This window comes from Plecotus auritus (assembly GCF_963455305.1).
Source record: "Plecotus auritus genome assembly, chromosome: 9".
NCBI classification, from domain to species: Eukaryota; Metazoa; Chordata; class Mammalia; order Chiroptera; family Vespertilionidae; genus Plecotus; species Plecotus auritus.
In genome coordinates, this window is record NC_137783.1 from 86,179,897 (window position 1) to 86,207,392 (window position 27,496).

The 27,496-nt window shown below is 39.2% G+C and overlaps 1 protein-coding gene across 3 annotated transcripts in view; it reads left to right on the forward strand.

Annotated features, from left to right (window-relative positions):
• Positions 1–27,496, forward strand: part of TRPC6 (transient receptor potential cation channel subfamily C member 6) — a gene marked incomplete at its 5' end in the record, with an annotated part of 99,764 nt that overhangs the window by 39,544 nt on the left and 32,724 nt on the right. For 2 of the 3 annotated variants that reach the window (XM_080640527.1, XM_080640528.1), the window contains one exon: positions 17,893–18,667. In XM_080640527.1, coding sequence (XP_080496653.1) covers positions 17,893–18,667 — 775 coding nt within the window. Of the gene's footprint in view, positions 1–13,625; positions 13,761–17,892; positions 18,668–27,496 lie in introns of those variants that run through there. The other variant, XM_080640529.1, reaches the window with a different exon arrangement.

The following is a 27,496-nucleotide window of genomic DNA, read 5'->3' on the forward strand; positions in this document are numbered from 1 at the left end:
GTACTAGAATCCTGAAAAATGTTCTTGGCAGCAGAAGCTTTTTGTTCTATGCTACTCATCCTATACACACTTTAGAGAACTTGAGCTGCTTTGTTATTTCCCATAAAAAAATTACTATATGAATGTTTGTAAGCACCTGGGGGTCTTAGGGCCCACCTAGCTCCTAGGTATAAAGATACTTTGGGGATATGGAGAACACTGGAGATAAAATCCTGATGGGAATAAGTTGAGGAGAATATAGGGGTTAAGAAGATGAAGACAACATGTCTGACAAGAATTTTGAAAACTTGCTCTCTGGGGGGAGTATTTTTAAGCCAAACTCAGTGCCCTCCTCTTGCCCCTTTTTCATAACCAGCCTGTTGGAAATACAATACAAATGCCCTCTTATCTGACCCTATTGGGACCAGTAGTTAATAGTTTAATTAGAGAGTGAACTGAAGCAGAGAATTATGAATAATGCTTTATCGTTAGCTCAGTACTTTAAGGTCAAACTTACATTAGGATTGTACAGTCAGCAATATTTTAATGTAGTGCCAAGGTTTTTCCTTGAGCTTATTCAAGTCTAAGGGCCACTGATTGGTGCTTCATGTCTGTCTCCTGTCAACCACAATAAACTGCATAAACTTGATTTATGGTATCACTTTCTTCATGTAGCATAAGAAAGTAAAAACTCCTCCAAAACCATTGTACTATAGTATTTTTTAATTCTTTATTGTTGAAAGTATTGCAATGTCCCCTTCTCCCCCTGTAGTATAGAATTTTTAAGATTCTAACTTTATCGTTGCTTTGCTCAATCTAATTATAGGGCTTTTTTTCCCCCCCTGAATAGACTCTCCCTTATCAAGCCTTCCCAAAGAATGCAAATTATTATTCATAGAATTGACAAATCTCATACATTCCTACTCTATTAATTAAAATAGGTAACTGATTTTTGTTGGAGCTGTAAGAGCAGTATTGTCATGTACATTAGCTGTAAGCATCCAGTGTGGTAAGAGCATCAAGGAGTGTGTTTTCCAAATATATAACATTGGTTAATCTAGGGGTAGATAAGAGGAGGTAAGTAAAGAAAGTGTGTTGTATATGGTCATTATATTATGCCTATAAATTGAAGAATTCAGATATATTAAATAACTTAGGGATCTGAATATCTACTGGAAATCTCTATGGTTTCGTGTACATAGATTAAATATGTTTGTGAAAGAAAAGCAACATTAGTTAAAAACAATGTCTAAGAATAATGATAACTGTAATTTTGTTCTCATTCTTTATTGAGAGACATATCACATATACAGAAAAATAAATAAAACATACACATACAACTTAACTAATAATTGGAAAATGAACTCTGTGTAACCAGTGCCAAGGTCAACAAACACATTTGCAAAAACCAGAAGACTCCCATGGGCCTCTTTCCAACCTGACTTTTATAATGATCATTTTTTTTCTTTATTGTTTATCATCTATGTATTTATTCTTAAACAACATACTGTGTAAACTTTATGTAAACAGATTATACCATTTGTATTCTTTTATTTCTTGCTTTATTTAGTCATATAATTTTGAGATTCATCAATTTAGTGTGTAGCTTTAGATCATTCAGTCATTTTCATTACTGTACAGTATCTCTTTGTATAAATATACCATAATTATTTTACTACTAGAGGCCGGTGCATGAAATTCGTGCATGGCGGGGGGAAGGGGTGTCCCTCAGCCTGGCCTGCACCCTCTCCAATCTGGGACCCCTCGGGGGATGTCCAACTGCTGGTTTAGGCCTGATCCCTGTGCAGACATCCTTCTCGCAATCCAGGACCACTGGCTCCTAACCACTTACCTGCCTGCCTGCCTCACCCCCAACGGCGCTCCCCTACAGGCCTGGTTGCCCCCAATGGCCCTCTCCTACATGCCTGGTCACCTCCAACTGCCCTCCCCTGCCAGCCTGATCTCACCCCCAACTGCCCTCCCCTGCCAGCCTGATCTCGCCCCCAACTGCCCTCTCCTACCAGCCTGATCTCGCCCCCAACTGCCCTCCCCTGCTGGCCTGGTCGCCCCCAACTGCCCTCCCCTGCCGGCCTGATCGCCCCCAACTGCCTGCCAGCCTGATCTCTCCCTTAACCCGATGCCAGCCTGATCTCACCCCTAACTGCTCTCCCCTGCCAGCCTGACCTCGCTCCTAACTGCCTCTGCCTTGGCCCCCACCACCATGGCTTTGTCCAGAAGGAAGTCGGACGTCTGGAAGATGGCCGGTTGACCTGGTCTACTTAGCATATTACCCTTTTATTAGTATAGATTATATTATTGATAGATATTTGTGTTCTTTCTTGGTGCTACTATAAACATTGTTGTTATTATTATTATTATTATTATTATTATTATTATTATTATTATTTGTAATCCTCACCAGAGGATATTTTTTCCATTGATTTTAGGGGAAGTGGATGGGAAAGAGAGAGGGAGATTGCGAGGGAGAGAGAGAGACATCAATGTGAAAGAGACACATCGATTGGTCACCTCCTGTATGAGCCCTGACCTGGGGCTGGAGATCAAACCTGCAACCCAGGTACATGCCCTTAGCTAGGGCTACTATACCAAAGTACCACAAACTGGGCTGCGGAAACAATAGACTCTTATTGTTTCACAGTTCTGAGAGCTAGAAATCTGAGATAAGGTTGTCAGCAGGCTCAGTTCCTTCGCAGATTGTGAAGGAAGGTTCTGTTCCAGGCTTCGCCCCTTGGTTTGTCAGTGGCTGTCTTCTCCCTGTGTCTTCACATTGTCTTCCCTCTGTCTTCACATTGTCTTCCCTTTGTATGTATTTTGGGTCCAAGTTTTCCCTTTTTATCAGGACATCATCCTATCAGATTAGAGCCCACACTAATGACATCATTTTTACCTTTGTAAAAATCCTATCTCCAAAGAAGGTCACATTCTGAGATACTGGGGTTTGGAACCTCAGCATAGGAATTTGGAAGGGAGGGGTGCAATTCAGCCAATAACAGATATTTTAGGTGCTTTAATATTTGCAAATCTGTAGAAGTATAATGGTGTTCCATTGTAATTTTAATTTTATTTCCCTTAATTACTAAAGAGGTTGAATACATTTTTCAGGTATTTATTTCCCATTTGGTAGTCCTCTTTTTTTTTTTTTTTTTTTTTTTTAAGAGATTGGTCAAGTTTTTTTTACCTTTTTCTTTTCCTATTAGGTTGCCTACTTTTTTATATTGCTTTGTAAGGGTTCTTTTACTATTCTAAACAGTGGTGCTTTTTTTTATTATAGGTGTTACAATCATGTTCTCTGGTTTGCCTTTTACTTTTTTTTTATTGATAGCTCTTATATTTAATATATCTGATTTAATAAACATTTTCTTTATGATTGGTTCTTTTTGTGTTTTGTGAAGAAATCCTTTCTTATCCTGAGGGTATGAAGATTTTTTCTACATTGTCTTCCAATAGCCTTGTAGTTTGGTTTTTCTCGCTTAGGTCATTTTTCTACTTCGGATTGTTTTTTGTTTATGTTAGGTAGGGGTAAAACGTTTTTTTTTCCAATAAAGAAAACCAATTTTATTGAAATTTTTATTCTTTCTTCAAAAATCTATAATGTCATCCCTGCTATATAAGAAAGTGTTTATAGGTTTGTCTATGCTCCTTATTTTTAAATTTTGTTCTGTTTACCTACCACTGTGCTGGTATTATACTTTATGCCAGCCTGATCTCACCCCTAACTGCTCTCCCCTGCCAGCCTGACCTTGCCCCTAACTGCCTCTGCCTTGGCCCCCACCACCATGGCTTTGTCCGGAAGGAAGTCGGATGTCTGGAAGATGGCCGGTTATAAGTCTTGCAATAAGTCTTATAGGGCAAGTCTTTCTTACTTGTTCTTGTTCTTCAAGAGTTTCTCAGCTACAATTGGCTCTATGCATTTCCGAGTTTTTTTATAGCTATGTTTTGTCAGACTAAGTTCCCTTCTATTCCGGGTTTGCTAAGATATTTCTTTTTATAAATCATAAATAGAAGTTGAAATTTATCAAACATTTTTCCTGCAGCTGCACTGTGCTTTTTTGAAAATTCCCTATTTCCCAAATGATGAGCTAGATGCTTTATATACATCATGTCTAATCTTCAAATCAGTTTTGCAAAGTAAGTGTTATTATTTCCATCTTGTAAATGAAAAAAGCAAAGCTCAGAAAGGCTAAGTAGCTTGCCAAAATTTTTGGATACTCAGGAGAAGAACTAGGATTCAAAATCAGGTTTCTGGCCACTTCATTCACTCATCCATTAATTTTTGCATGTATTTATTCAATAAAGTATTATGGAGAAACCCTTATGTTCTCTTGAAATCTTTCTCTCTTTATCAGTTTTAAATGTGATCCTAAATTCATCACTTTTCTATTCTCTGTGATCTCAATTTATCTTCATGTTCACCTCTTCTTTATTGCTCTATTCATAGAATGGCACAAGCTAATAGTCCCAGGTAAAACAGATAAATGGGGTCCCTTCTATGTGGAAACTAGATGGCACTGCAGATGCTACAACGACAAATGGGTCAGGTAAAATTGATGCCCATGTTTAATAGCTGATGTGAAAAATAAAGTTTATCTCAGTAGAATAAGGCAAATGGATAGGTGTAGTAACTAAAGGAAGAAAAATGATAAAGGCCTCCATCATATGCTTAAACATTATTTTAAGCAATGTTGCAAAACTTCTAATGTGTTAGCCAAATTATAAGAAATGCATTGGGACTGAATGAGTGCTGAGTACATAAAGCTAGATGAACGCTTTATCCAACTGTTTGCTTTTCATCAGGAAACTGTGATGGTTAACAGTGTTGGATTACTAGTCTAAAAAACCAAGCAAAATATTTTATGGTTGTAGACAGAGGCCAGTGTGCTTTGTAAACATATTAATTTTGTTTTCTGTCAAATATGGTAGCAATGTTATGGGTACATATACATGATATGGATGTGTATAAAGACTAGTACAGACCTATTTCTCATTCAGAAGCACAAGTCTTACAGGAGTCACATACATAAAGGGTTTAAATGTGATCTTCATGAATCTAACCCAATAAATTCCTAAAATACCAATAGGGCAGAGTTTCTCACACAGAATATTGCTGGTGCTCCCATTCCATTCCTGAAAAGTTCATAAAGTATCAAGTAACTTGAAGACCACTAGGCAAATATCTGCCTTCAATAATATTTTATGGCACTGGGCATTGATGTGTGAGATCCAGACAAGCTCATAATTTGACTTTACTTCAAACATGCTCTTCTTAAGTCTAAACATGTCATTTATTGAAAATAACTGTGTATGGATCATTGGCTATGTGTTAATTTACAGCAAGATTTGAACAAAGTAAATTCCCACGGCATTTTAAAGAATCTCAATGAACCAGTTGGCATGAAACATTTTGAAAAACTTCTGCTGAGCTCTAAATTACGTACAATAAAATTCACCCTTCTTAAGCATACAGTTGAACGAGTTTTGGCAAATATATGCAGTCATGAAACCACCACAAAATAAAAATATGCAATGTCTTATCACCCTCAAATTTTCTTCTCTTGATCCCAGGCCCCTGCAATCACTGACCTATTTTTTTGTTCCTATAATTTTGCCCTTTCTAGAATGTCATACAAATGGAATTACACATGCTTTTTTTTCCCCCACCTTCTTTAGTTTAACAGAATGTTTTTGAGTTATATCCATGCTATTGCATGTCTCAATAGCTCATTCATTTTTATTGATGAGTAGTATTTCACTGGATGGATGTACCATAATTTGTTTATTCACTCACAAGTTAATGAACATTTGGATTTTCCCCAGGTTTTTTTATTGTGAGTAAAGTTGCTATAAAAATTGCATACAGATATGTTTTCATTTATCTTGGAATCATAGAGTACATGTAGGTTAACTTTATAAGAAACTGCCAATGTGCTTTTCAAAGCGGCTATACAATTTTCTATTCCCAAGAACAGCGTATGAGTTCCACGTCCTCCACACCCTTGACAAGCTTGACATTGTCAGTCTTTCTAAGTATTGATTTGATGATTAAGTTCAGCTTCTTTTTATGTGCTTATTAGCCATTTGTATGTATTTTTTTGATGCGGTGTCTTTTAAATCTTTTGCCCTTTTGTTTTTGGATTGTCTTACTGAATTGCTACAAGGACAAGTGGTTCAGGTAAAATTGATGCCTATATTTAATAGCTGATGTGAAAAATAAAGTTTATCTCAGTAGAATAAGGCAAATGGATAGATGTAGTAGTTAAAGGAAAAAAAATGATAAAGGCCGCCATCATATGTTTGAACATTATTTTAAGCAATGGTACAAAACTTCTAATGTGTTAGCTAAATTATAAGAAATGCATTGGGGCTGAATGAGTATATATGTATATTTTGGATACAAGGCCTTTATCACATATGTGTTTTGTAAATATTCCTCCCCGTCTGCAGTTTGTCTTTCCATTTTTTAAACTGAATTTATTGGTATGACATTGGTTAATAAAATTATACAGGTTTCAGGTATACAATTCTACAAAACATCATCTGTATATTGTATTGTGTGTTCACCACCCCAATTCAAGTCTCCTTCCATTACCATTTATTCCCCCTTCCCTCTGGCAATCATCATACTGTTTTTGTTGTCCATGAGTCTTTCTTCCTTTTTTGTCTTTTCTTAATTCCTTTACCCTTCTCACCTAGCCTCCAACCCCCTCCCCTCTGATAGCTGTCAGTCTGTACTCTGTATATATGAATTTTCCCTACTTTGTTTGTTAGTTTATTTTGTTCATTAGATTCCACATATAAGTGAAATCACATGATACTTTTCTTTCTCTAATTGGCTTATTTCAATTAGCATAATATTCTCCAGGTCCACCCATACTGTTGCACAAGGTAAGATTTCCTTCTTCTCCTCCTCCTCCCCCTGCCTCTCCCCTCCCCCTTCTCCTCCTCCTCCTCCTTCTTCTTCTTTTACAGCTTAGCAGTCAGTATCCCATTATGTAAATATATCACAGCTTTTTAACTTTATTTTCTTAAATATGTTTTTATTGATGTTTTAGAGAGAGAGAAAGGGAGACAGATAGAGAGATAGAAATGTCCACGAGAGAGAAACATCATAAATCAGCTGCCTTCTGCATGCCCCCTATTGAGGATCCAGCCCATAACCTGGGCATGTGCCCTGTCTGGGAATTGAACAGGTGACCTCTTAGTTCCTGGGTCGATGCTCAACCATTGAGCCACACTGGCCAGGAAACTAAACTTTTTAAATCAACTCATCTACTGATGGACATTTGGGCTGCTTCCAAATCTTGGCTATTGTAAATAACACTGCAATGAACATAGGGGTACATATATTCTTTCGAATTAGTATTTTGGGTTTCTTTGGCTATATTTCCAGAAGAAGAATTGCTGGGTCATAAGGAAGTTCCATTTTTAAATTTTGAAGTAACTTTATACTGTTTTTCACAGTGGCTGCACCGGTCTGCAGTCCCACCAACAGTGCATGAGGGTTCCCTTTTCTCCACATCCTCACCAGCACTTGTCATTTGTAGATTTATTGGTGTAACCTTTCTGACAGGTGTGAGGTGATATCTCATTATGGTTTTAATTTTCATTTCTCTGATGATTAGTGATGTTGAGCATCTCTTTACTTTCTGAGTGTCTATCAAGGTGCAAAAGTTTTTTAATTTTGAAGTATAGCTTGTCAATTTTTAATGGTTTTAAGCTATTTAAGAAATTTTGTCTAATCTAATGTCATAAAGGTTTTCTCATAAGTTTGCTTATAAAGTTTTATCCTTTACACTTGAGTCTAATACCCATAGCATGTTAATCTATTTAGATTCACCTTTCATTTTTATTTTTTTATCATTTAGTATTATACCTATATCACATTTGCTAAGCATAATGGTTGCGTATACAAATCTAACTATAAAGACTTGTTCAAAAAAATTTAAATGCTTTACTTCATGGCCTCAACAGCAAAATATTTTTACTTTTTAGTAGACACTATTCTGAGATTTAGTTCTTGAATTACTGAGAATACTAATAGGGCAGTGCTGGTTTTCTTCAGCACTGGGAAAAGCTATCCTTTAGTCTAACATCCTTCAAGGTGGTTTCCAGTCCTTGACATAGTTAGTAGGCATGAGTTGAAGCCCTAATCAGAAATTGTGCTTGAAGAATTTCATCATATGCCATCCATTCAGCCTGCCCATAACCTAAGCCTTCTGTCTCATAGAAACTGTGAGAAATACAGTTTTTATATATGGTAACTCAGCTAAACAAGAATGAATTTCAATATACTCCAAGCATCTACCTAATAAAAGAGTAACATGCTAATTGACCGTACCTTCGTGACACCCACCAGCCAATCAGGAGTGAGTATTCAAATTAACCCAACAAGGATGGTGGGTTAATTTGCATACACGGGGGCCGAGTGGCTGGGGGCGGGGCAGGATGCTTGCGTCGTCGCCACAATGCAGGTGTCCCGCACCACCCCAGCAGCTCTGGGCCTCTGGGTAGTGTGGGAAGGTGGAAAGGTGGCTCCGGGCAGGAGCGGAAAGGTAGCTCTGGGCCGAAGTGAAGGCGGCGCCAGCAGCCAGGGGAAGGAAGGCCCATTCTTGCACGAATCTTCGTGCATTGGGCCTCTAGTGCAGTGGTCGGTAAACTCATTAGTCAACAGAGCCAAATATCAACAGTACAACGATTGAAATTTCTTTTGAGAGCCAAATTTTTTAAACTTAAACTTCTTTTACTGCCACTTCTTCAAAATAGACTTGCCCAGACCGTGGTATTTTGTGGAAGAGCCACACTCAAGGGGCCAAAGAGCCGCATGTGGCTCACGAGCCACAGTTTGCTGACCACTGCTCTAGTGTATGATAAACGCAGACATTTAACATTACATATGTCTGGGGAAAACGTATATGATAAAAATTTTAAATATATGTACTGTGAAAAATACCACCCTTCCCTTTTTTTCATGTCTTTAAGAAAATAAAAATTAAAAATATAACTGCTTTGAATACCTAGGTCTTCTTAGTTCTCAAATTATTCCTAAGACCCTGCCTTGTTTTCTGTTTCCTCATCTGCTCTTGATCCACTGGTACCCTTCCCGCCATGGCTGTTTAGCAGAAGCCTTAGGCAGTCTTTGATGTGTCTACCCTGGTGGTGTCACCTCATTTCCACTGAGCATTGTTTTAACATTCCTAGGAAATAGAGTTTTATAGGCATGTACTGCTCAGTGCTAAGAGGAACTGAGTTTTGAATAACTTTTTTATCTTCTTATGTAACTCACTCAATTCCTTGCTATATTTTGATGTAACTGAGGGACTAAAATGTGATTTTGTATTTCAAATCTACAATTAATCACAGAAAAAAATAAAAAATCTTACTGAAACTGATCCATGATTAATTCAGAAGGGCTGTTGCTTCACCACCTGCTAATTTCCCAGCATTGAATCACCTAGTCTGTATTATACAGGTGGGCCTCACTTTACAAACTCCCTGAATTCATACAATGGATAGCCTAGAACAGTGGTCGGCAAACTGCAGCTCGTGAGCTACATGCGGCTCTTTGGCCCCTTGAGTGTGGCTCTTCCACAAAATACCACGGTCTGGGCGAGTCTATTTTGAAGAAGTGGCGTTAGAAGAAGTTTAAGTTTAAAAAATTTGGCTCTCAAAAGAAATTTCAATCGTTGTACTGTTGATATTTGGCTCTGTTGACTAAAGAGTTTGCCGACCACTGCACTAAGGCAATGAAAATGCCTTTTTAGCCATATTGATGTACAGAGCAAGGAGAAAAACAACAACAACAACAACAACAAAAACAACAACAACAAAAAAGGGAGGGTCAATTGGTTGGGCACATGGTACAAATGCAAGAGATGGCTTTGGGGAAAGAGAAGCTATTTAATAGCTACTTAGCTTTTGCTTATTAAGCAGAACATCTTAAAACTGGAAAGCATTGAACAATTATGATTAAGAAGGATTTGAAATCCATAATAGGTGAGAGATGGAATTACTTTAAGTTGAATTTCACAAATCACCAATTTCATCATTACCATGTAAAGGAACTACTCGCCCTTCCCTGCCTCACACATCCATTGTATAGCTGAGAAATCTGAGGCTCACAGAGATCGCACAATTAGTAAGTGGCAGAACCAGGATTCCCAAAGAAGCCCGTCTTTGTTCTAAGTTATGTTCTGCCCAATATTTCTCATGGCTCCCCAGAGTTGCCTCAAGTCCAGATCCCTCAGGACTCAGTTCTCAGCAGCCCTAGATTTATTCTTAATTTTTCTGAACTTGGGACCTTGAATTATGTAGCTCCAAAAGCTTCAGAACAAAACTCCCAGAGCCAAAGACCTAATACTTGAGTTCTGAAGCTTGACTAAATTTGAGTCTTTAGCTATTTGAGAGTTACCTAAACTTTCCCTTTTCAGCCCGAAGGCATAAGTCCTAAGTGCTGAACTGAGGACAGCAGTGGAAGCCAGACTCAAGCTCTAACCCTGAGTCCTCAACCTCCAATTAAACGGAGCCAAGAATCAGAAGTTTCCTGGAGGAGGGAACATCTTTCTGCTTTCTCTGGACTATTGACTTATACAAGTGTGGTTCTCTCTGCCTGGAGGGCTTCTTCTGTTCTTTCCCCTCTGCTAACTTCTCCCTCATTCTTGGAATAAGAGACATCTCTTCAGAAGGCTTTTCCTGACCATAGACTGAGTTGAACAGTATTTGTTATTAATTTATATAGGACATCACACCTTTGATAACATTTATTGCCCTGTAATCTTTTGTTTACATCTCTCTTTTCTGCCATACGTAAGTGTCTTTTCCTGGTGTATCCCTCATGTGCCTAGCACAATGCCTGGAACTGTAAATATTTGAACTAATAAATGAAAGAATAAATACATGAATGAATGAATGAATGAATGAACTGTTAAGATTCTGGTGTGGATCTGAGATTTGATAGTGATATCTAAAATCATACTTCATTTGCAAAGGAAGACATTTCACAAATTATATTCCTAAATAAATTGAACAGTGCACTGCATTGCCCAACCTCCTCTCTCTCTACATTTGAACTCTCTTAAACATGTGGGCTCATATAGACTTGAATCTGCCCTGTGAACAGTGGCGCTAGCCCTGTGGTAGAGGTTGAGAGTATGTTGCAGAGCTAGTACTTAAGACCGTTTACTCAGCACCATTGTCTCTGGCAGTCAGCAGCTTTGGCTTGTGCTGTATGCACAATTTTAGTAATTCTGAGTGTTTCTATGCCATCACACCCTCCTTCTCACCCTCAGAATCAGAGTTGTTCATTCTCATCTGAGCATCAACCTACAATGCAGATGGATGAATCTTAAAGGCTCGTTTTTAAAGATAAGGGACTGCCTGAAATTGAATGTGGGTGTCTTTCCTGACAGCTTATAGAAGGAAAAAATAAGCTCAGAAAGGTGAGAACCGATGATGCATCTGTGACTCATAATAAAACAATCACACACTTACCATTTTCTTTGTGCAAATGTTTTCATCAGTGATTTCTGAAGCAGTTAATCATGGCAGTCAAGTTCCCTTATAGAGTGTGTGCTGGGTGTTGTTTTCTTGGCTTCCTGGTCCACTCTCTACCATCTGCAGACTGCCCTCTGCCTCCGGGCATAGTGGTCCTGTGTGGCCCCAGGCATTTGGTTCGAGCATGGGAGGCTACTGTGGAATAGCAGAGAGCAGGAGAGTGTGGTCAGGGTACCAGGAAGTTCCCCTGGCTCTCTCCTTGAGGGCTGGCTGTTACCCTCTATTGAATGTCAGACACTCTATCAAGCAGCCCTTGCCTTACAATAACCCTTTTTAACTTCTAGTAATGGCTCCCTCCTTATGCCCCTTTAGGTGTAAGCTTACACTGGCCTAGACCTGGGTATTGCAGGCCACCATGTTGAGTTTCCCTAACTCCTGCCCACACATTCCCAGAATCTCTTCAGTAAACCCCTCAGATTACTCAGGTTAAGTATACTCTCTTTTTCCTGCCTGGACTCTGTCTTACACAGAAGTTATTTGTGGAATGGGAAAATAAGCGTTATGACAGCTGTTGATAATAGAAGCAAAGGGTTTATTTGATAAGATAATTGGGATATATTTTGCTTGTATTACACATAAACTTTTTAATATTCCCAAGAGTACTCTATTAAAATAGATCAAAATAAAAGCATGCACCCAGAAATCTACTAAAGAGCATCTCAAAGAAGGAAGATGTGACACATGAAATAAACCACAACAGCAAGCTGAAAAGAAACAGTGATGTTTCGGACTTAGTTGTTTTACAAAATGTCAAGTTTCTGTAACTGTTCCATTATTTACTCGTGTTTTTATTCTCTGGCACAGTTAGGTTTCTAATTTATACACAAATTGGTGACAAAAATTAACAAGTAAAAACATGCAATATGCACAAGACATTTTTCAGTCATGCTCTTGCTGGCTCCCAACTGAAAGTGACCAACAGTTCAAGCTACTTTGCTTACGAAGAAGTAAGGCAGCGGTGTGATGTGTGACTGGTCAAATGGGTAGTTAGTATTTGATGAAATGAGAGGAGCCCATGGGGAAAATCAGAGCTGCTTGAATTGAAATAATTTCTATCAAAAAAACTATCTGGAGGTTAAAGGGGTTTAGTTATGCGTTGTGAAGATGGGTGGTTATGCTATTTGCAATGTCAAAGGTAGGCAGAGAGAGCAGAAGAGATGAGAGAATATTAGTCCTGCCTTTAAGGAAAATAAAATCTCCATTTCTGGATTAAAAACAAATTGCAAGGATGTCATTAAAAAAGATGCCTTTCAACTTCCTTCGTTCTCTGAAGAAGTTGCTGCTTATTTAAAATGAATATAAAATACTATGTATACACGGGAGAACGCTGTGGTTCAGCCTTTACATTTTGTTTCTTTTTTGTTTGTAGGGTTGTACATCGTAGTGATTTGATGTCGGCTTCCTAGGGAACAAACAGGCTTTGAACTTTATTCCTTTGACAAGAGGGATTCGTGCATTTGACAGTTATGTTCAAAGTGTTTGCAATGTGCCTTTCTGCTGAGCACTGGGGATCCAGTGGTGAATGAGGCAAAGCAGTCTTTGCTCTCACGAGGCGAAGGAAAACCACTTTAATTGGTTAGTACTCCTTCAACCCTGAGGAAAGGAGATGGGTATGTGACCAGAGATTCAGTAGGCAGTAATAACAGTCTCATTTTTATAAAATTAGAATGAAACTCTTTTTATCATTCATCCCCCTAAAAGTAGTCCACAAAATTACTAGTTGTGTTGATTGTTAATTTCTAAATATCCCAGTCCAATTTTTTGCCCAAGGGTAAGTGTGTAGGTAATAAAATGCATATTCTGGGGTTTCCTTTATATTCACTTTCCTAGGCTGAATTTAAAATCTACTCTTCTGGCTCTTCCATGCTGCCTGGAATAGTTAGGTATCATTTGCATTCCTAACACTTGTGCTTTAGTGGAATTTTGTACTTTAATTCAAATATTTTAAAGTATCTTTGAAGCAAAGAATAAAAGTTAAGCTAGATACTTCCTATAATGCTTAGTCTGTAGGCGTTCCATCTGGTGAGAGTGCATCAGATTTGAACAGGAAGTACAGGAAATTACTGCACATGCTCTGGACTCAAGCACACAGTCCATTCGACTCCGAGGCTAATTTGTGTTGCTGGCATTTTCAATAGAGATGGATTATTCCATCTCTCACTGTCCAAGGCAACGGACACTGTTTCACCAGCAAAGAGATTCAGGACAATGAGGTATGCAAAAACTGTTGATTTTCATGATCGAATCAATATTTGAGTATCACGGGGGCAGCATCTAGTTACGCTGTGTTCTAGAACTGGTATTTACATGTATATTGTGTGGGTTTAAACAGATTTTAAAAATACAGAATGAAAATGTAGAAAACTAAATGTTCAACTATGCTAAACATGGCTAAATGGATGAAGAAACATTCTTAATAAATGTTGTCCTTAAATAGAAGAGCCGACTTTGCAAAAGTGTGCCCTTTACCTGGAATGAAACTATCTCTTTTGTTGACATAGTGCTTTGACATAGAAAAGGTTGTTTCTTTTCCTAGAAGATATTTTTTTCTAGGTTACATATGCAATTAATGTAGAATTCTATACTATATAGCCTTTAAAAATCCATTCTCAGACAGGTGCTATAACCTAGCACCTCGAGGTTTGCTTTTACTTTTGCTTTTGTGTCCAAAGGTCGGGGATTAAGCAATAGCATTTGTGACAAAATAATATACATAGAGCCTTTTGCTCTTCCTAGGGAGGACATGGAGGCAGCAGAGCATGCATTTTGTTCAGTCAACGTGCAAGCAGCTTTCCCGTTCTCTCACGACCCAGGCAAGGAGTACTGCCTACCTTGTGCAAGTAGTCATTCTCCTAACACAAGTGTGCATGCCTCCACAAACATGCTACAGCTGGCTTTTCTGTTGACAGAGTGTTAAAGAGATAATGATAGTCTGGGTCTTTTAAAAAAAATCATGATGTCACTTCATAAGCTTAATATTTGTGGTCCCAATGAAAGAGATAGGAGATGCTTTAAAATCGAAGATAATGCTTAGTGTGGAAATGTCTTTGCTGTCTTTTGGAAGGGTGGAAGTTATGTAGGTGTGAAAGCCATGACAGTTTAGAACAAAATAGGAAATAAGTTTAAGGTTAGTGGTTTGCTAAAATAGAACTTACTATTATTAAAATAAATAGGCATTTAAATCATAAGTAATTGTTTTAAGATTTTATTTTATTTTATTTTATTTTAATATATTCTATTGGTATTTTACAGAGAGGAAGGGAGAGGGATAGAGAGCTAGAAACATCGATGAGAGAGAAACATCGATCAGCTGCCTCCTGCACACCTCCCACTGGGGATGTGCCCGCAACCAAGGTACATGCCCTTGACCGGAATCGAACCCAGGACCCTTCAGTCCGCAGGCCGACACTCTATCTACTGAGCCAAACCGGTTTTGGCATGTTTTAAGATTTTAGAGTTAAAGACAACTCAGGCATATTCCACCTTAGTGTAAATTTAGAGGTGTTATAGGAACAAATAAAACTTTGGAAGCCATATTAAAAATTAAGATATGAGTAAGGCTACTGATTATATTTGTTCTTTCTATAAAAAGACAAAAACCATTCACATCAATTACCCTTGCATTTCTTGCCTTTTTGTGGGTCTTCTAATTGAATAACAGCTGAAAAATGACGTCAGTCTCTTCTTGTTCATATAAATGCACATTTCCATAGCCATGAACAACAATGAAATCCCAATTTAAGCATTTTCCAAATTATAATTTCAGTTGACCCTGGAAATAATCCTGTAACATAGGCTAGAATAATTATTTCTCCCATTTTTAGGAAGAAAGAGAGCAAAGAGGCTTGGTTCTTGGTATTTTGGTACTTGGTACTATTTTGTGTCAATTTTATGTCTTTTTTTTTACTTACATGAGAACTTTTCTCTAATTTCAATACTTTCATCTCACTTTTATAAATCTCACAATCCTTGCTCTTTTTTCCCTTATTTTTTAAATAGTTTTTCCCTAAAGAATTATCTATGTTCAGCAGACACCTCTCCTCCCCCTAATTATTGAACTTCCTCTTGTATACAACAGAAATTATAGAATGTAGTATATATAGAAGACAAGAGGGGAAATGAAAGGCTAACGAGATTATTAGAAGCCAGAAAAAATGTGAGAGAGAGAGGAAGAGAGCTCAGAACTTCAGAAGGAAGATGATGGATGGTTGCTCATACAACAATTCTTTGGTGACCACATCCATCTGTTAACCCGGAAATAATGCTGCTGTTCTAGAAACTCACCTCCAAGGACCACCTTGTGCCAAATCAACATCAGAGTGGTCCCTCTCCTGGAGAAAACTCTTCACCAGAGCCTGACCCCTGTCTCACCTTCCCAAACACACTGTCACCTGACTCCTACTCATCCTCCTAATTTTTGCAACTCACTTTCTCCTATAAGCCTGGTTAGATGACCCTGCTATTTAAGTTTATCATGAAAATTAAACAGCTGATAACAAGGTATTGTGCTAACTGCCCATTTTCCCATTAGAATACAAGAGTTATAAGGGCAGAAATGTTTCCTTTTTTTTTTTTTCCACATTGGTTTGTCTGGGCCTTATATAATGTCGGGCCCTGGCATAGGAGGGACTCAATAAGGATATGTTGATTTGAATGGATTTGCTATTTTTCCACTTTTTTAAAAATTCAGATTGTTTATTTTCTTATTATTGAGTTTTGAGAATACTTTGTAACAGTCTGGATTCAAGTATTTATAAGATATGTGATTTACAACTATTTTCTCCCATTCTGTAGCTTGTATCTTCATTTTCTTTTTTTTCCAATGTTTTTTTTATTGATTAAGGTATTAAATATGTGTCCATATCCCCCTATTGCCCCCCCACCCCACTCCCATACATGCCCTCACCCCCCTGCTGTCCCTGTCCATTAGTTATGCTTATATGCATGCATACAAGTCTTTTGGTTGATCTCTCCCCCTTACCCCTCCCCTCCCCTACCTTCCCTCTGAGGTTTGAGCATCTAATTGATGCTTCTCTGTCTCTGAATCTGTTTTTGTTCATCAGTTTATGTTGTTCATTATAATCCGCAAATGAGTGAGATCATGTGATGTTTATCTTTCTCTGACTGACTTATTTCACTTAGCATAATGCTCTCCAGCTCCATCCATGCTGTTGCAAATGGTAGGAGTTCCTTCCTTTTTATAGCAGCATAGTATTCCATTGTGTAGATGTACCACAGTTTTCTAATCCATTCATCTGCTGATGGGCACTTAGGCTGTTTCCAAATCTTAGCTATGGTGAATTGTGCTGCTATGAACATAGGGGTGCATATATCCTTTCTGATTGGTGTTTCTAGTTTCTTGGGATATATTCCTAGAAGTGGGATCACAATGGGACTACATTAAAATAAAAAGCTTCCGCACAGCAAAAGAAACCATCAACAAAACAACAAGAAAGCCCACTGCATGGGAGAACATATTTGCCAATGTCATCTCCAATAAGGGTTTAATCGCCAACATTTACAGGGAACTCATACAACTTAACAAAAGGAAGATAAACAACCCAATCAAAAAATGGGCAACGGACCTAAATAGACACTTTTCGAAAGAGGACATAAGGAAGGCCAAGAGACATATGAAAACATGCTCAAAGTCACTAATCATCTAAGAGATGCAAATCAAAACGACAATGAGGTACCATCTCACACCTGTCAGAATGGCTATCATCAACAAATCAACAAACCACAAGTGCTGGTGAGGATGTGGAGAAAAAGAAACCCTCCTGCACTGCTGGTGGGAATGCAGACTGGTGCGGCCACTGTGGAGAACAGTGTGGAGTTTCCTCAAAAAACTAAAAATGGAACTCCCATTTGACCCAATGACCCCACTTCTAGGAATATTTTTCTACTTTTTAAAAAATATTTTCATACTCTGAATGGTGACTGCTTATGGGTCTTTTTATGCCTATACTGTCTGTGATTAAAAAACATGTATTAATATCTATATGAATGGCACAGAGAGATTATGGGAATCACCAGTCTTCACCCCAAATTGGAATGTTAAAATATGCAAAGTGCTTGGCTTTCTTAAAGGATAAGTTCTTGGAATCCATTAACAAATAAATGCCTGTGTGGAAGCACAGAAACCTGTATCAGAGTGATCATTCATCCGTCGCTCATGGTTGGCTGGTCAGCCCCAGCAAATGCATCTTCATTTTATATTATAGTTGGTCCAGAGACAATGAGACAATATCTAATATACTTGAGGATTGCATTAGATGGCAAGTCATTTGGCACACTAAATTGCTCTTAATATGATTTGTTCACAATTTTTCTATTTTATTACAGCCGAGGCACCGACAACAGACTGGCCCACCGGCGGCAGACAATTCTCCGGGAAAAGGGGAGAAGGTTAGCTAACCGAGGACCAGCATACATGTTTAATGATCGCTTAACAAGCCTATCTGTGGAGGAGGAACGCTTTTTAGATGCAGCTGAATATGGCAACATCCCGGTGGTGAGAAAAATGTTGGAAGAATGCCTCTCACTCAATGTTAACTGTGTGGATTACATGGGCCAGAATGCCCTGCAGTTGGCAGTGGCCAACGAGCATCTGGAAATTACAGAACTTCTACTCAAGAAAGAAAACCTCTCTCGTGTTGGGGACGCCTTGCTTCTAGCTATCAGCAAAGGTTATGTTCGGATCGTGGAAGCCATTCTCAGTCATCCAGCTTTTGCTGAAGGAAAGAGGTTAGCAACCAGCCCCAGCCAGTCTGAACTCCAGCAAGATGACTTTTATGCCTATGATGAGGATGGGACTCGCTTCTCCCATGACGTGACTCCAGTCATTCTGGCCGCCCACTGCCAGGAATATGAAATTGTGCACACGCTCCTACGGAAGGGTGCTAGGATTGAACGGCCTCATGATTATTTCTGCAAATGCAGCGAATGCAACCAGAAACAGAAACATGACTCCTTTAGCCACTCCAGATCTAGGATTAATGCCTACAAAGGCCTGGCAAGTCCAGCTTACCTTTCTTTGTCTAGCGAAGATCCGGTCATGACGGCTTTAGAGCTTAGCAATGAGCTGGCAGTGCTGGCCAACATTGAGAAAGAGTTCAAGGTGGGTCTTTAACAATAAGGACTTCACTCTCCACAGGTCAAAGTCAAGGTATATTTACAAGCTTCCACTGTGTGCTCCGCATTGTGCTAGTTCCTGTGGACAGTAGGCAATTTTACATTTTTTTTCAATAAGCTCTTTGTTATAATTATATGTAGTAAAAATTGTGATGGCAAGCATTTAGAGATATTCTGCTATACACTAAACATTTTACAGTTATTATGTCTAATCTTTACCGCAACCTTGAGAAGCATTACTTCCTTTTTATTTTTTTTATATATATATTTTATTGATTTTTTATAGAGAGGAAGGGAGAGGGACAGAGAGTTAGAAACATCGATGAGAGAGAAACACCGATCAGCTGCCTCCTGCACACCCCCCACTGGGGATGTGCCCGCAACCAAGGTACATGCCCTTGACCGGAATCGAACCTGGGACCTTTCACTCCGCAGGCCGACGCTCTATCCACTGAGCCAAACCGGTTTTGGCAGCATTACTTCCTTTTTAGATGGATAAATGGAGGTATAGAAAGGTTAAGTAAAGCCCAAGATCCACAACTGGTAAATGACAGCTGGATCAGAATCCAGCTGTGCTGTACTCTAAAACCTAGGTTCCTTCTCCTATAAAACTCTGTTTCTGTATTCAGAGTATGGTGATCAGTGCTGCTGAGGTCGGAAAGATGAACAAGCTGCAGGAAGTCACAGTTTAACTTGAGAGACATAAGGCTCTGGGTATTAAAAATATTCTGGAAAGAATTAACTTTACATCTATTATTTGTGCATTTGAACAAAACTACATACATTAAACAACATTGTTTAATATAACAAATATATACAAAATTTGAAAAGTAAATTTTGAATATATGGCTCAACTCTTATCAGAAATGAATTTTAGTGGGATTAATTGTGTTCGAACTTTTGTTATATATTTAATGAGATTAAAAGGGATATCCTGCTAAGAATATCTTGGTGAGGCAGCTAGCATGTTACTTTAGTTTTTGTTAATAAGCTATATAAATTATTAAAGATTTTATGAAATAAAATTTAAAAAGCGTTAACTGTGGGCAGAATAAATATTTCTTGATATGATTCAGTAACTACCTTTCTAAATTATACACAATGGATCGGAAAGAAATCACATAACAGTTTTATCCATATGTGTTAGCCAATGTCCTAGGAAAATTCTGAGTCCTAGAAACCATTCCGAGTCATGTTAAAAAGAATCATCGTCACTAATTTTTTTCTACCTTGGCCATTTGCGATGCCTTTCATTCTAGCTAATGATACACTCCTGAAGATGAGTATTAATACTCATTTAAAAGAATCACATTTACATTTAAGTACATGAAAAATTTATTTTTATATTCAGTATTCCCTACCAAAGCCTTCTCTTCCATCTTCTCCCTAGATTCTCATTCAAGAAGGATGTGTTTTTTGACAATTGTTGGAGAATGAAGGGGCAAATATATTAAACAAAAGTTATCATTGTTCCTGTCACTGCACAGTATCATGCTTCTAAATTCAGAACATCCTAACATGAACCAGCACATTGTGTTTCTATCACTAAGCGTTAAGTTCAACAGAGATGTGTATTAGGACAGGGAAATTCAGGGACCCCTCAGGGTCTATGGGACCTGGATTAATCATTAAAGGGGGATTCCTTATTGCTGGCTACATGGGTGGGTAAGAGTGGAGAATTCTTTTGTAAAAGGGCAAAATATATATTTTTAAGGAAATTAGTTTGAGGAAAGTTGAGGATCTGGAAATTGATTCTCTTAAAGCTATCAATGTTCTATGGTCCCTGAAAGTCTTCGCAGTTTGAAGGCAACTAATCTATTTTGTGAGTCAGAGTATATGATCTTTCACAAAGATTTTTGTAAGCTCTAACATATAACTTCCTAAGCTTCTCCCCTCCATAATAGCCTGTAGTCCAAGCATGTCAAACTCAAAGGATAACATGGGCCGAATAAACAGGTTTAAGTTTATGTGGGCTACAGAAAAACAAAAGCTTCAATTTTCATAGAAACGTAGGTTTATTTCTATAGAGATGCTGAATACAAAGGGCTGAAAGAAATGAGTAATTGTTAACATAAAATAATAGACCATTTTAATAAAAATTAATATTTTTTCCTGAACATTAACTTACCAGACACTGAATAACTACACAAATTAATAAGCGTAATGCAAATAAACCTACTTTTCTTCTTCTCTGAAAGCAAAATATTTCCTGTTGCGCACACCAAACAAGTCAGTCCAAGACTAATGACGTGGCAATCAGCTGCTAAAATATTTGCTGCTAGTATTAGTGGAGAGAAATGGTGTGCCTGCATGTAAGGCATGTAAGGGAAATGAATGCAACATGATTATAGTAATCAGTCATTAGCAAATGTTGTAATTCATTATTAATAATTATGTATAACAGAATATTGTAAAAAGTTATGAAATTTTTATTAAAAGTTTCTTACATACTGTTATATTGGCTGGGCCACAAAAATATTTATTGTGGGCTGCATGTGGCCCGCAGGCCAGGAATTTGACATGCTTGCTATAGTCCATTAATAAAAGAGGCCAGAGGAGTTGCTATTGAGTTTCACGGGCAATTTTAGTCTTGCACCTTGAATCTCCTAAACTGAACAAATTGCATTTATTACCCATATCACCAGGTCTGTAGCTGGCTCCATGCAGAGGTACAACCATGCCACAACACACAAACCTAACAATTAGATGAAGCCACAGGAATAAGAAGAAAACTAATAGGCCTGAGGAATTACATGACTTTAAAGAGAATGGAGAGAAATTAAATTCAAAAGTTATTTACTCATTCAAATTCAACTTTCATATTAAATTTTTAACAATAAATTTTTGCTTTGGACACATGAGACCTCAGCCACCTTAAACATGGACTAAGTCTAAATTTTATAGCAAATACCAAATCAATCCTATCTAATAAAGAGGGAATATGCTAATTAACCATCACACCCTCACAAAGATGGCAGTACCCACAGCCAATAAGGAGGGAATATGCTAATTGACTGCCACGCCCTCAGAGATGGGGACACCTATAGCTACAAGATGGCAGCGCCCAGTCCCCTCAGCCCTGCTGGGGTGGCAGGCATGCAGCACTGCCGGGCTGGCCCCCAGGTGGGTCCGGCTGCTCCACGCGCCTGCCTCCACATTCCCCAAGTCCCCTCAGCCCCCCAGCTGCCCAGGGCTGCCCGAGGCTTGTGCTGCCGGCAGTGGCAGCAGCAGAGGTGTGATGGGGGTATCACCTTGCCCTGATCGCTAGGTTGCCTCCTGCCCTTGAGGGCTCCTGAACTGTGAGAGGGGGCAGGCCAGGCTGAGGGACCCCCCTCTAGTGCATGAATTTTCATGCACCGGGCCTCTAGTAATAATAATAAAAAGGAATACCCACAACTTGCCTTTTTGATACCAAACAGAACAGGACTCCTGACTTTTCTCCTTGGCTCAAAACTAAGCTCAGATAAGGTAGAATAATCTTACAGACAAGGAAATCAATACCAGGGATGGTTTTGTCAACAAGTTTATTCTCCTAAATTTCTAATTTTCTTTTAGCATCTCAATATGTACCTATGACTTATGTCTTTACACCCTTTTTGAACTAATTGATACGTTAGGTCGTTGGTAGTAACAGACAGTGTTACCCTATTATCACCTCTTTATGCTCCAGGGATTGTCATCATCCCTGTCATTCTGGATAAATAGCTTTCTGGAGCTTTTGCAGCTTTTTCATGTCTCCCCAGGGATCTGTGCCCACAGATGCACACGGCCCTCCAGCTGCCTCTGCTGTTGACTTGGAGAACCGGGAAGGTAGAGAAACTCCTGCTTCATCTGTTTTTAAACCGTTGCTATGTTCTGGTGTGCAGATGTTCAAAATGTCTGGCATTGTTTGAAAGAGAAATATCTTCTAAGAATCTGACAGGGATGAAAAGTAGTTTTTGTTAGCAGAAATCCAGTGTAACTGTTATCAGACCTTAGCAGAGTGACAAAGAGTGTCACTAAAGTACTCAGTAGCCTACAATGCAGAATCACAGCATCAGAAGCACAGGACTGGGATCCAGGCCAAAGAAGAAGGAGGCAAAGTACCTTTTTTGAGCTTTATGAGTTATTCTAAGTGATTTACACTATAATTTTATGATATAGCAGCAATTGCATTCTCCATAATTAGGGGAAATCCACAGAGGGCCAGAAAATAAAGTAACCTAAGATTATATAGCTATTAAGTAGTAGAGCAAGAATAAAAACCCAGGTATGTTTTGTACCCAGCCATGTTCCTTTCTTTACATCACTCAGCAAAATTTTGGATTACCTCCTGTGTGCCACACGCTGCACTAGGTTGTGAGGACTCAAACATGAGTAAGATCTGTAATAGTCATTGCTCTGAAGGATGTTTGAACCTACTTGAGAGAGGCAGATACATAAACTACATAAACACACTAATGTACGAGTGTGTATATTCTTGCCTTTGCCTTTGCCTTTCCTACCCTAATCTGAAGTAGATGGAGGGAGAACCTCATTAGGGCAGAATTTTAGATCTAAGGCAAGTCAGCCATGAGGAGGGAAGTGAGTGCAGCAGTTTGCATGGAAAGAGGCCGCAGCCCCCACAGCCATGGGTTCACTTCACTGCGGCTCTAGGGGGACCTGAGGATTTCTACATGAAGGGAATAATAAAGGCTGCGGGGGACCCGAGGATTTCTACATGAAGGGAATAATAAAGACTGGTTATCAAATACCATGTTAAGTTAAATATGTAGCCGCTCATGATGGCAACAATCAACGTGAACGTCAGTAACATCTGCTATATCTGACAAAAATCTTTAATTCACATTTGAAATTGTATCTCATCTCTTTCCCTTTTCTTTCTTTCTTTTTTTAATCCTCCCCCGAGGATATTTTTTCATTGATTGTTTTAGAGAGAGTGGAGAGGAGAGGAGAGCGAGAGAGCGAGAGAGCGAGAGAGCGAGAGAGAGAGAGAGAGAGAGAGAGAGAGAGATGAAAGAGACACATGATCAGCTGCCTCCTGCATGGGCCCCTACCGGGCCAGGGATGGAGCCTGCAAGTGAGTCACATACTCTTGACCCAGAATCAAATCCACGACCCTCAATCTGCAGGCCCATGCTCCAACCACTGACCAAACTGGACAGGGCTTTCTCTTTTCTTTAGAGTAGTGTAACTTTCATACCCCTCACAATCCCACCCAGTGGGTACCGTAATACCTGCTTGCTAATCCTACACCCGCTGTAACAGAGCTCAGTGACAATGTGACATTCAGAGACAGTTATTCTGAAGAACGGGGAAGATCTGACATTGCGTGTGGTCCCAAGAAGCATGGCTGGCTAATAGATAATAATATTCTGTACTTACCTTAATGTTCAAGTACATAGTGTCATTTTACAAAACACCTGTCTTAGTAAGACTATGGTACCTGTCGCACAACTGGTGCTTAGAATATTTGTTAAAGAACGCATGAAGATGCTGCTCGGGAATCCCAACATGCGTTTGTATTTGTTAGCACAGCTTTGTGACGAGGGAATGAGAACACCTGAATATTGTTTATAAAATAATGAAAACAATAATTCTATATAATAAAAGCCTAATATGCTAATGTTCAGTCAACCGGTCAGCCGTTCAACCAATCAAAGCGTAATATGGTAATGATATGCTAAGGCTGCTCAACTGCTCGCTATGACGTGCACTGACCACCAGGGGGCAGACAGTCGACCCGTCCACCAGTCGCTATGACATGCACTGACCACCAGAGGGCAGGCGCTCCATACTCCTACTGGTAGGTTAGCTTGCTGCTGGGGTCCAGCCGATCGGGACTGAGCAAGATGGGCCAGACACACCCTGGAGCCCTCCTGCGGTCCCTCCCTGGCTGGCCAACCTCCCACATCCCTCCCCGGCCCCAATCGTGCACCGGTGGGGTCCCTGGACCTGGCCTGTACCCTCTCACAATCCGGGACCCCTCAGGGGATGTCGGAGAGCCCGTCTCGGCCCAATCCCGCAGGCCAGGCCGAGGGATCCCACTGGTGCACGAATTCATGCACCAGGCCTCTAGTAATCCTAATAATTACCAGAAATTGGTATTCATATTTGGTATAATCTTCCTAGAAACCCTGAAAGTGGGTACTGTAGTATCCTCATTTTACACTTGAGAATTTTGAGGCTTTAAGGGATTAAGTCATTTGCCCAAAGCCATGCAGCTAGTTTCAAAGTGATTGCTGCTAGTTTCAAACCCAGGTCTGCCCTTCTCCAAAGCCCAGGCAGTTGATCAGTGAGAATTAAGGCTTGCCCTTTCCCTGTTAATGTCTATCAAGCAAACTTCAATCTTTATACAGAATGGAAAGCCAGACATTAAAATTACAGACCTTAACATCTCTTCTACTGTGTCATATGCAACTAAGATGACCCTTTGAAAAGATAATTCTAACAGGGACATTTTTATGTCTTATAATCTCTTAAACTCTGTTCTGTGAGCCCATTATCAGTCATCTCTTTTCAACTCAAAGGTTAATAGGCGAGCACTCACTTCTGATTCATAGTGTGTGGTGAGGGTGTGACCCAAAGACCTGACCCAGAATTAAATCAACCCGCCAGCTTCCCTTTTCTTTTCAAGGAACCAAATTCCCCGCTGCATCTGCTAATGAACTGCTGCCAGCATTTCCTTCTGAGTTTTCACGTCAATTTGTTGAGAACTTGAAATATGAAAACATTTGTAAATGGATCCCCAAGGTGAAAGAAAGAGCATAGATTTCCAAAAGCAGAGTCTTATTCTTTATTTTTTTAAAATGGGATTTTGTCCCCCTCCACCCCGCCCCCCGCGTGAGAATCAGCAGCAAGTTGGAAACAAGGTGTGAAACAGCACAAAGCTCCTGCACTTTACTTTTTGTCCACATGGATTCTCCTCAAAAGCGTCACCCACGGCCGATGGGTCATACTCTCTTTTTATTTACTTTATTTTATTATTTTATTTTAGTTTATTTTATTTCATTGATTTTTACAGAGAGGATTGGAGAGGGATAGATAGTTAGAAACTTTGATGAGAGAGAAACATTGATCAGCTGCTTCCTGCCTGCCCCCTACTGGGAATTGAGCCTGCAACGGAGGTACATGCCCTTGACCAGAATAGAACCCGGGACCATTCAGTCCGCAGGCCGACGCTCTATCCACTGAGCCAAACCGGCCAAGGCTCATACTCTCTTTTTAAATGTCTGATTTCACCATGAGCCTTCTTAGAATCTTACAGGGGACTGATTTTGACGACTACGTTTTTGCCTTTGAAATGACTATGGCTACACCCACACTGAGCACTGCAAAGAGGAGAGGTTAGAATTTGTCAGAGCTCCATGGGCTCTTAACAAATGTCAGGAAATGGCCTGTTTTCAGATCTTGCCTCTGATGATACAAAGTAAGATAATTTTGTTTTATGGGATGCTTGCTACATGCTCATCACCCTGTGATGAACTTTGCACGTATGATCTCTTTAACACTTACTTAATTTCACTAAACCTCAGTTTTCTCAACTGTAAAATGAGAGCAATCATAGCACCTGCCTCTTAGGGTGGTTTTAAGATCATGTGGCTAAAAAACAGAAGACCTGGGATATAATTAAAGGAATATTTATCCCTGAAAGTCCAGGTTTCTAATTAGAGTACAGTGAACGAGTATGTACAACATCTGCATGTCCACACCTCAGTGTCTAATTGACTACTTCACGGAAAGGGTAAAGCTGTTTCCTTGTACCTCTGTTTATACTATCCGACGAGATGTCTTTTTAGAACTGGTTTAAACCATTCTCAGCTAAGATATAATTTGTTTCATCAGTTTGCTTTTATATAAACTGTCTGCACCTGCGGTTTAGCGATGTGCAGCCTGTTTATAAGTTACTAAACTGAAAGGTCACTTGGCATGCTTTGCAGAGAGGTGCCCTAGTAGGTGTTTCCCACATTCCCAGTATCGGCTCTTTTCCTATAGACTTCCCCAAAATATTACTTACTGACTGACACCCAGAGGCAATCATATTTTCCAACATATTTCTCTCTGGATCTTTCCAAGGGATCTTTTCATTCCAAAGCATATTGGTGGCTTCAGGATGGAGGAGACAGTTACCTTTGAATCTGCAAAGCTGGCGTTAAGGGGGATACTCTGCCATTGAAGCTGTTGTAACCTCAAGGGACCTTAGTTTTTCATGTGCAAAATGGGAGTAGTATTTGCCCTGCCTGTCTGCCAGTTCTTCAAGATGAAAATAGAAAGCAACATACAAAGAAGAGATAAAGTAACCTAATTCTTAAAGGCAAAGAATTGGGGGCCAAACAGTATTCAGTTTAAAGGCTGATTTTGACACTTGGTGGCTGCAGGGTAGTTGGACACATTATTTAACCTAACAGAGCAGGAGACTGTGAAGATTAAATGAAATAATATCATCCTCTCACAAAGCAACAAGCTCTAGCTAGTAGGTTTCTTGATTAACGTTGGGTTATGAACGGTCTTATTTCAATGTAATAGAATGGAGAGGAAAGAAATATTAGAAAAGACCCGAATGAACATGTGAATTCATGCTGTATATGTTGGTCAGGAGTTTTGGCGTTTAAATAAGATGTGCATTCTCTAAATCTTGCCAGCATAATACGAGGTTATCAGTAATAAATGACAATGGAAGCTTTTTCATTAAACTTTCTTTTCTCCAAAGAAAAGAACCACAATTTGTAGATTTTATATTAGACTTGCCTTTTGACCCTGTGTTTGGCATATAAAGTTCCTCAATAACCATTTATTAAGTATATAAGTGACATGTGTTTGCTTTTCTCCGGAATCT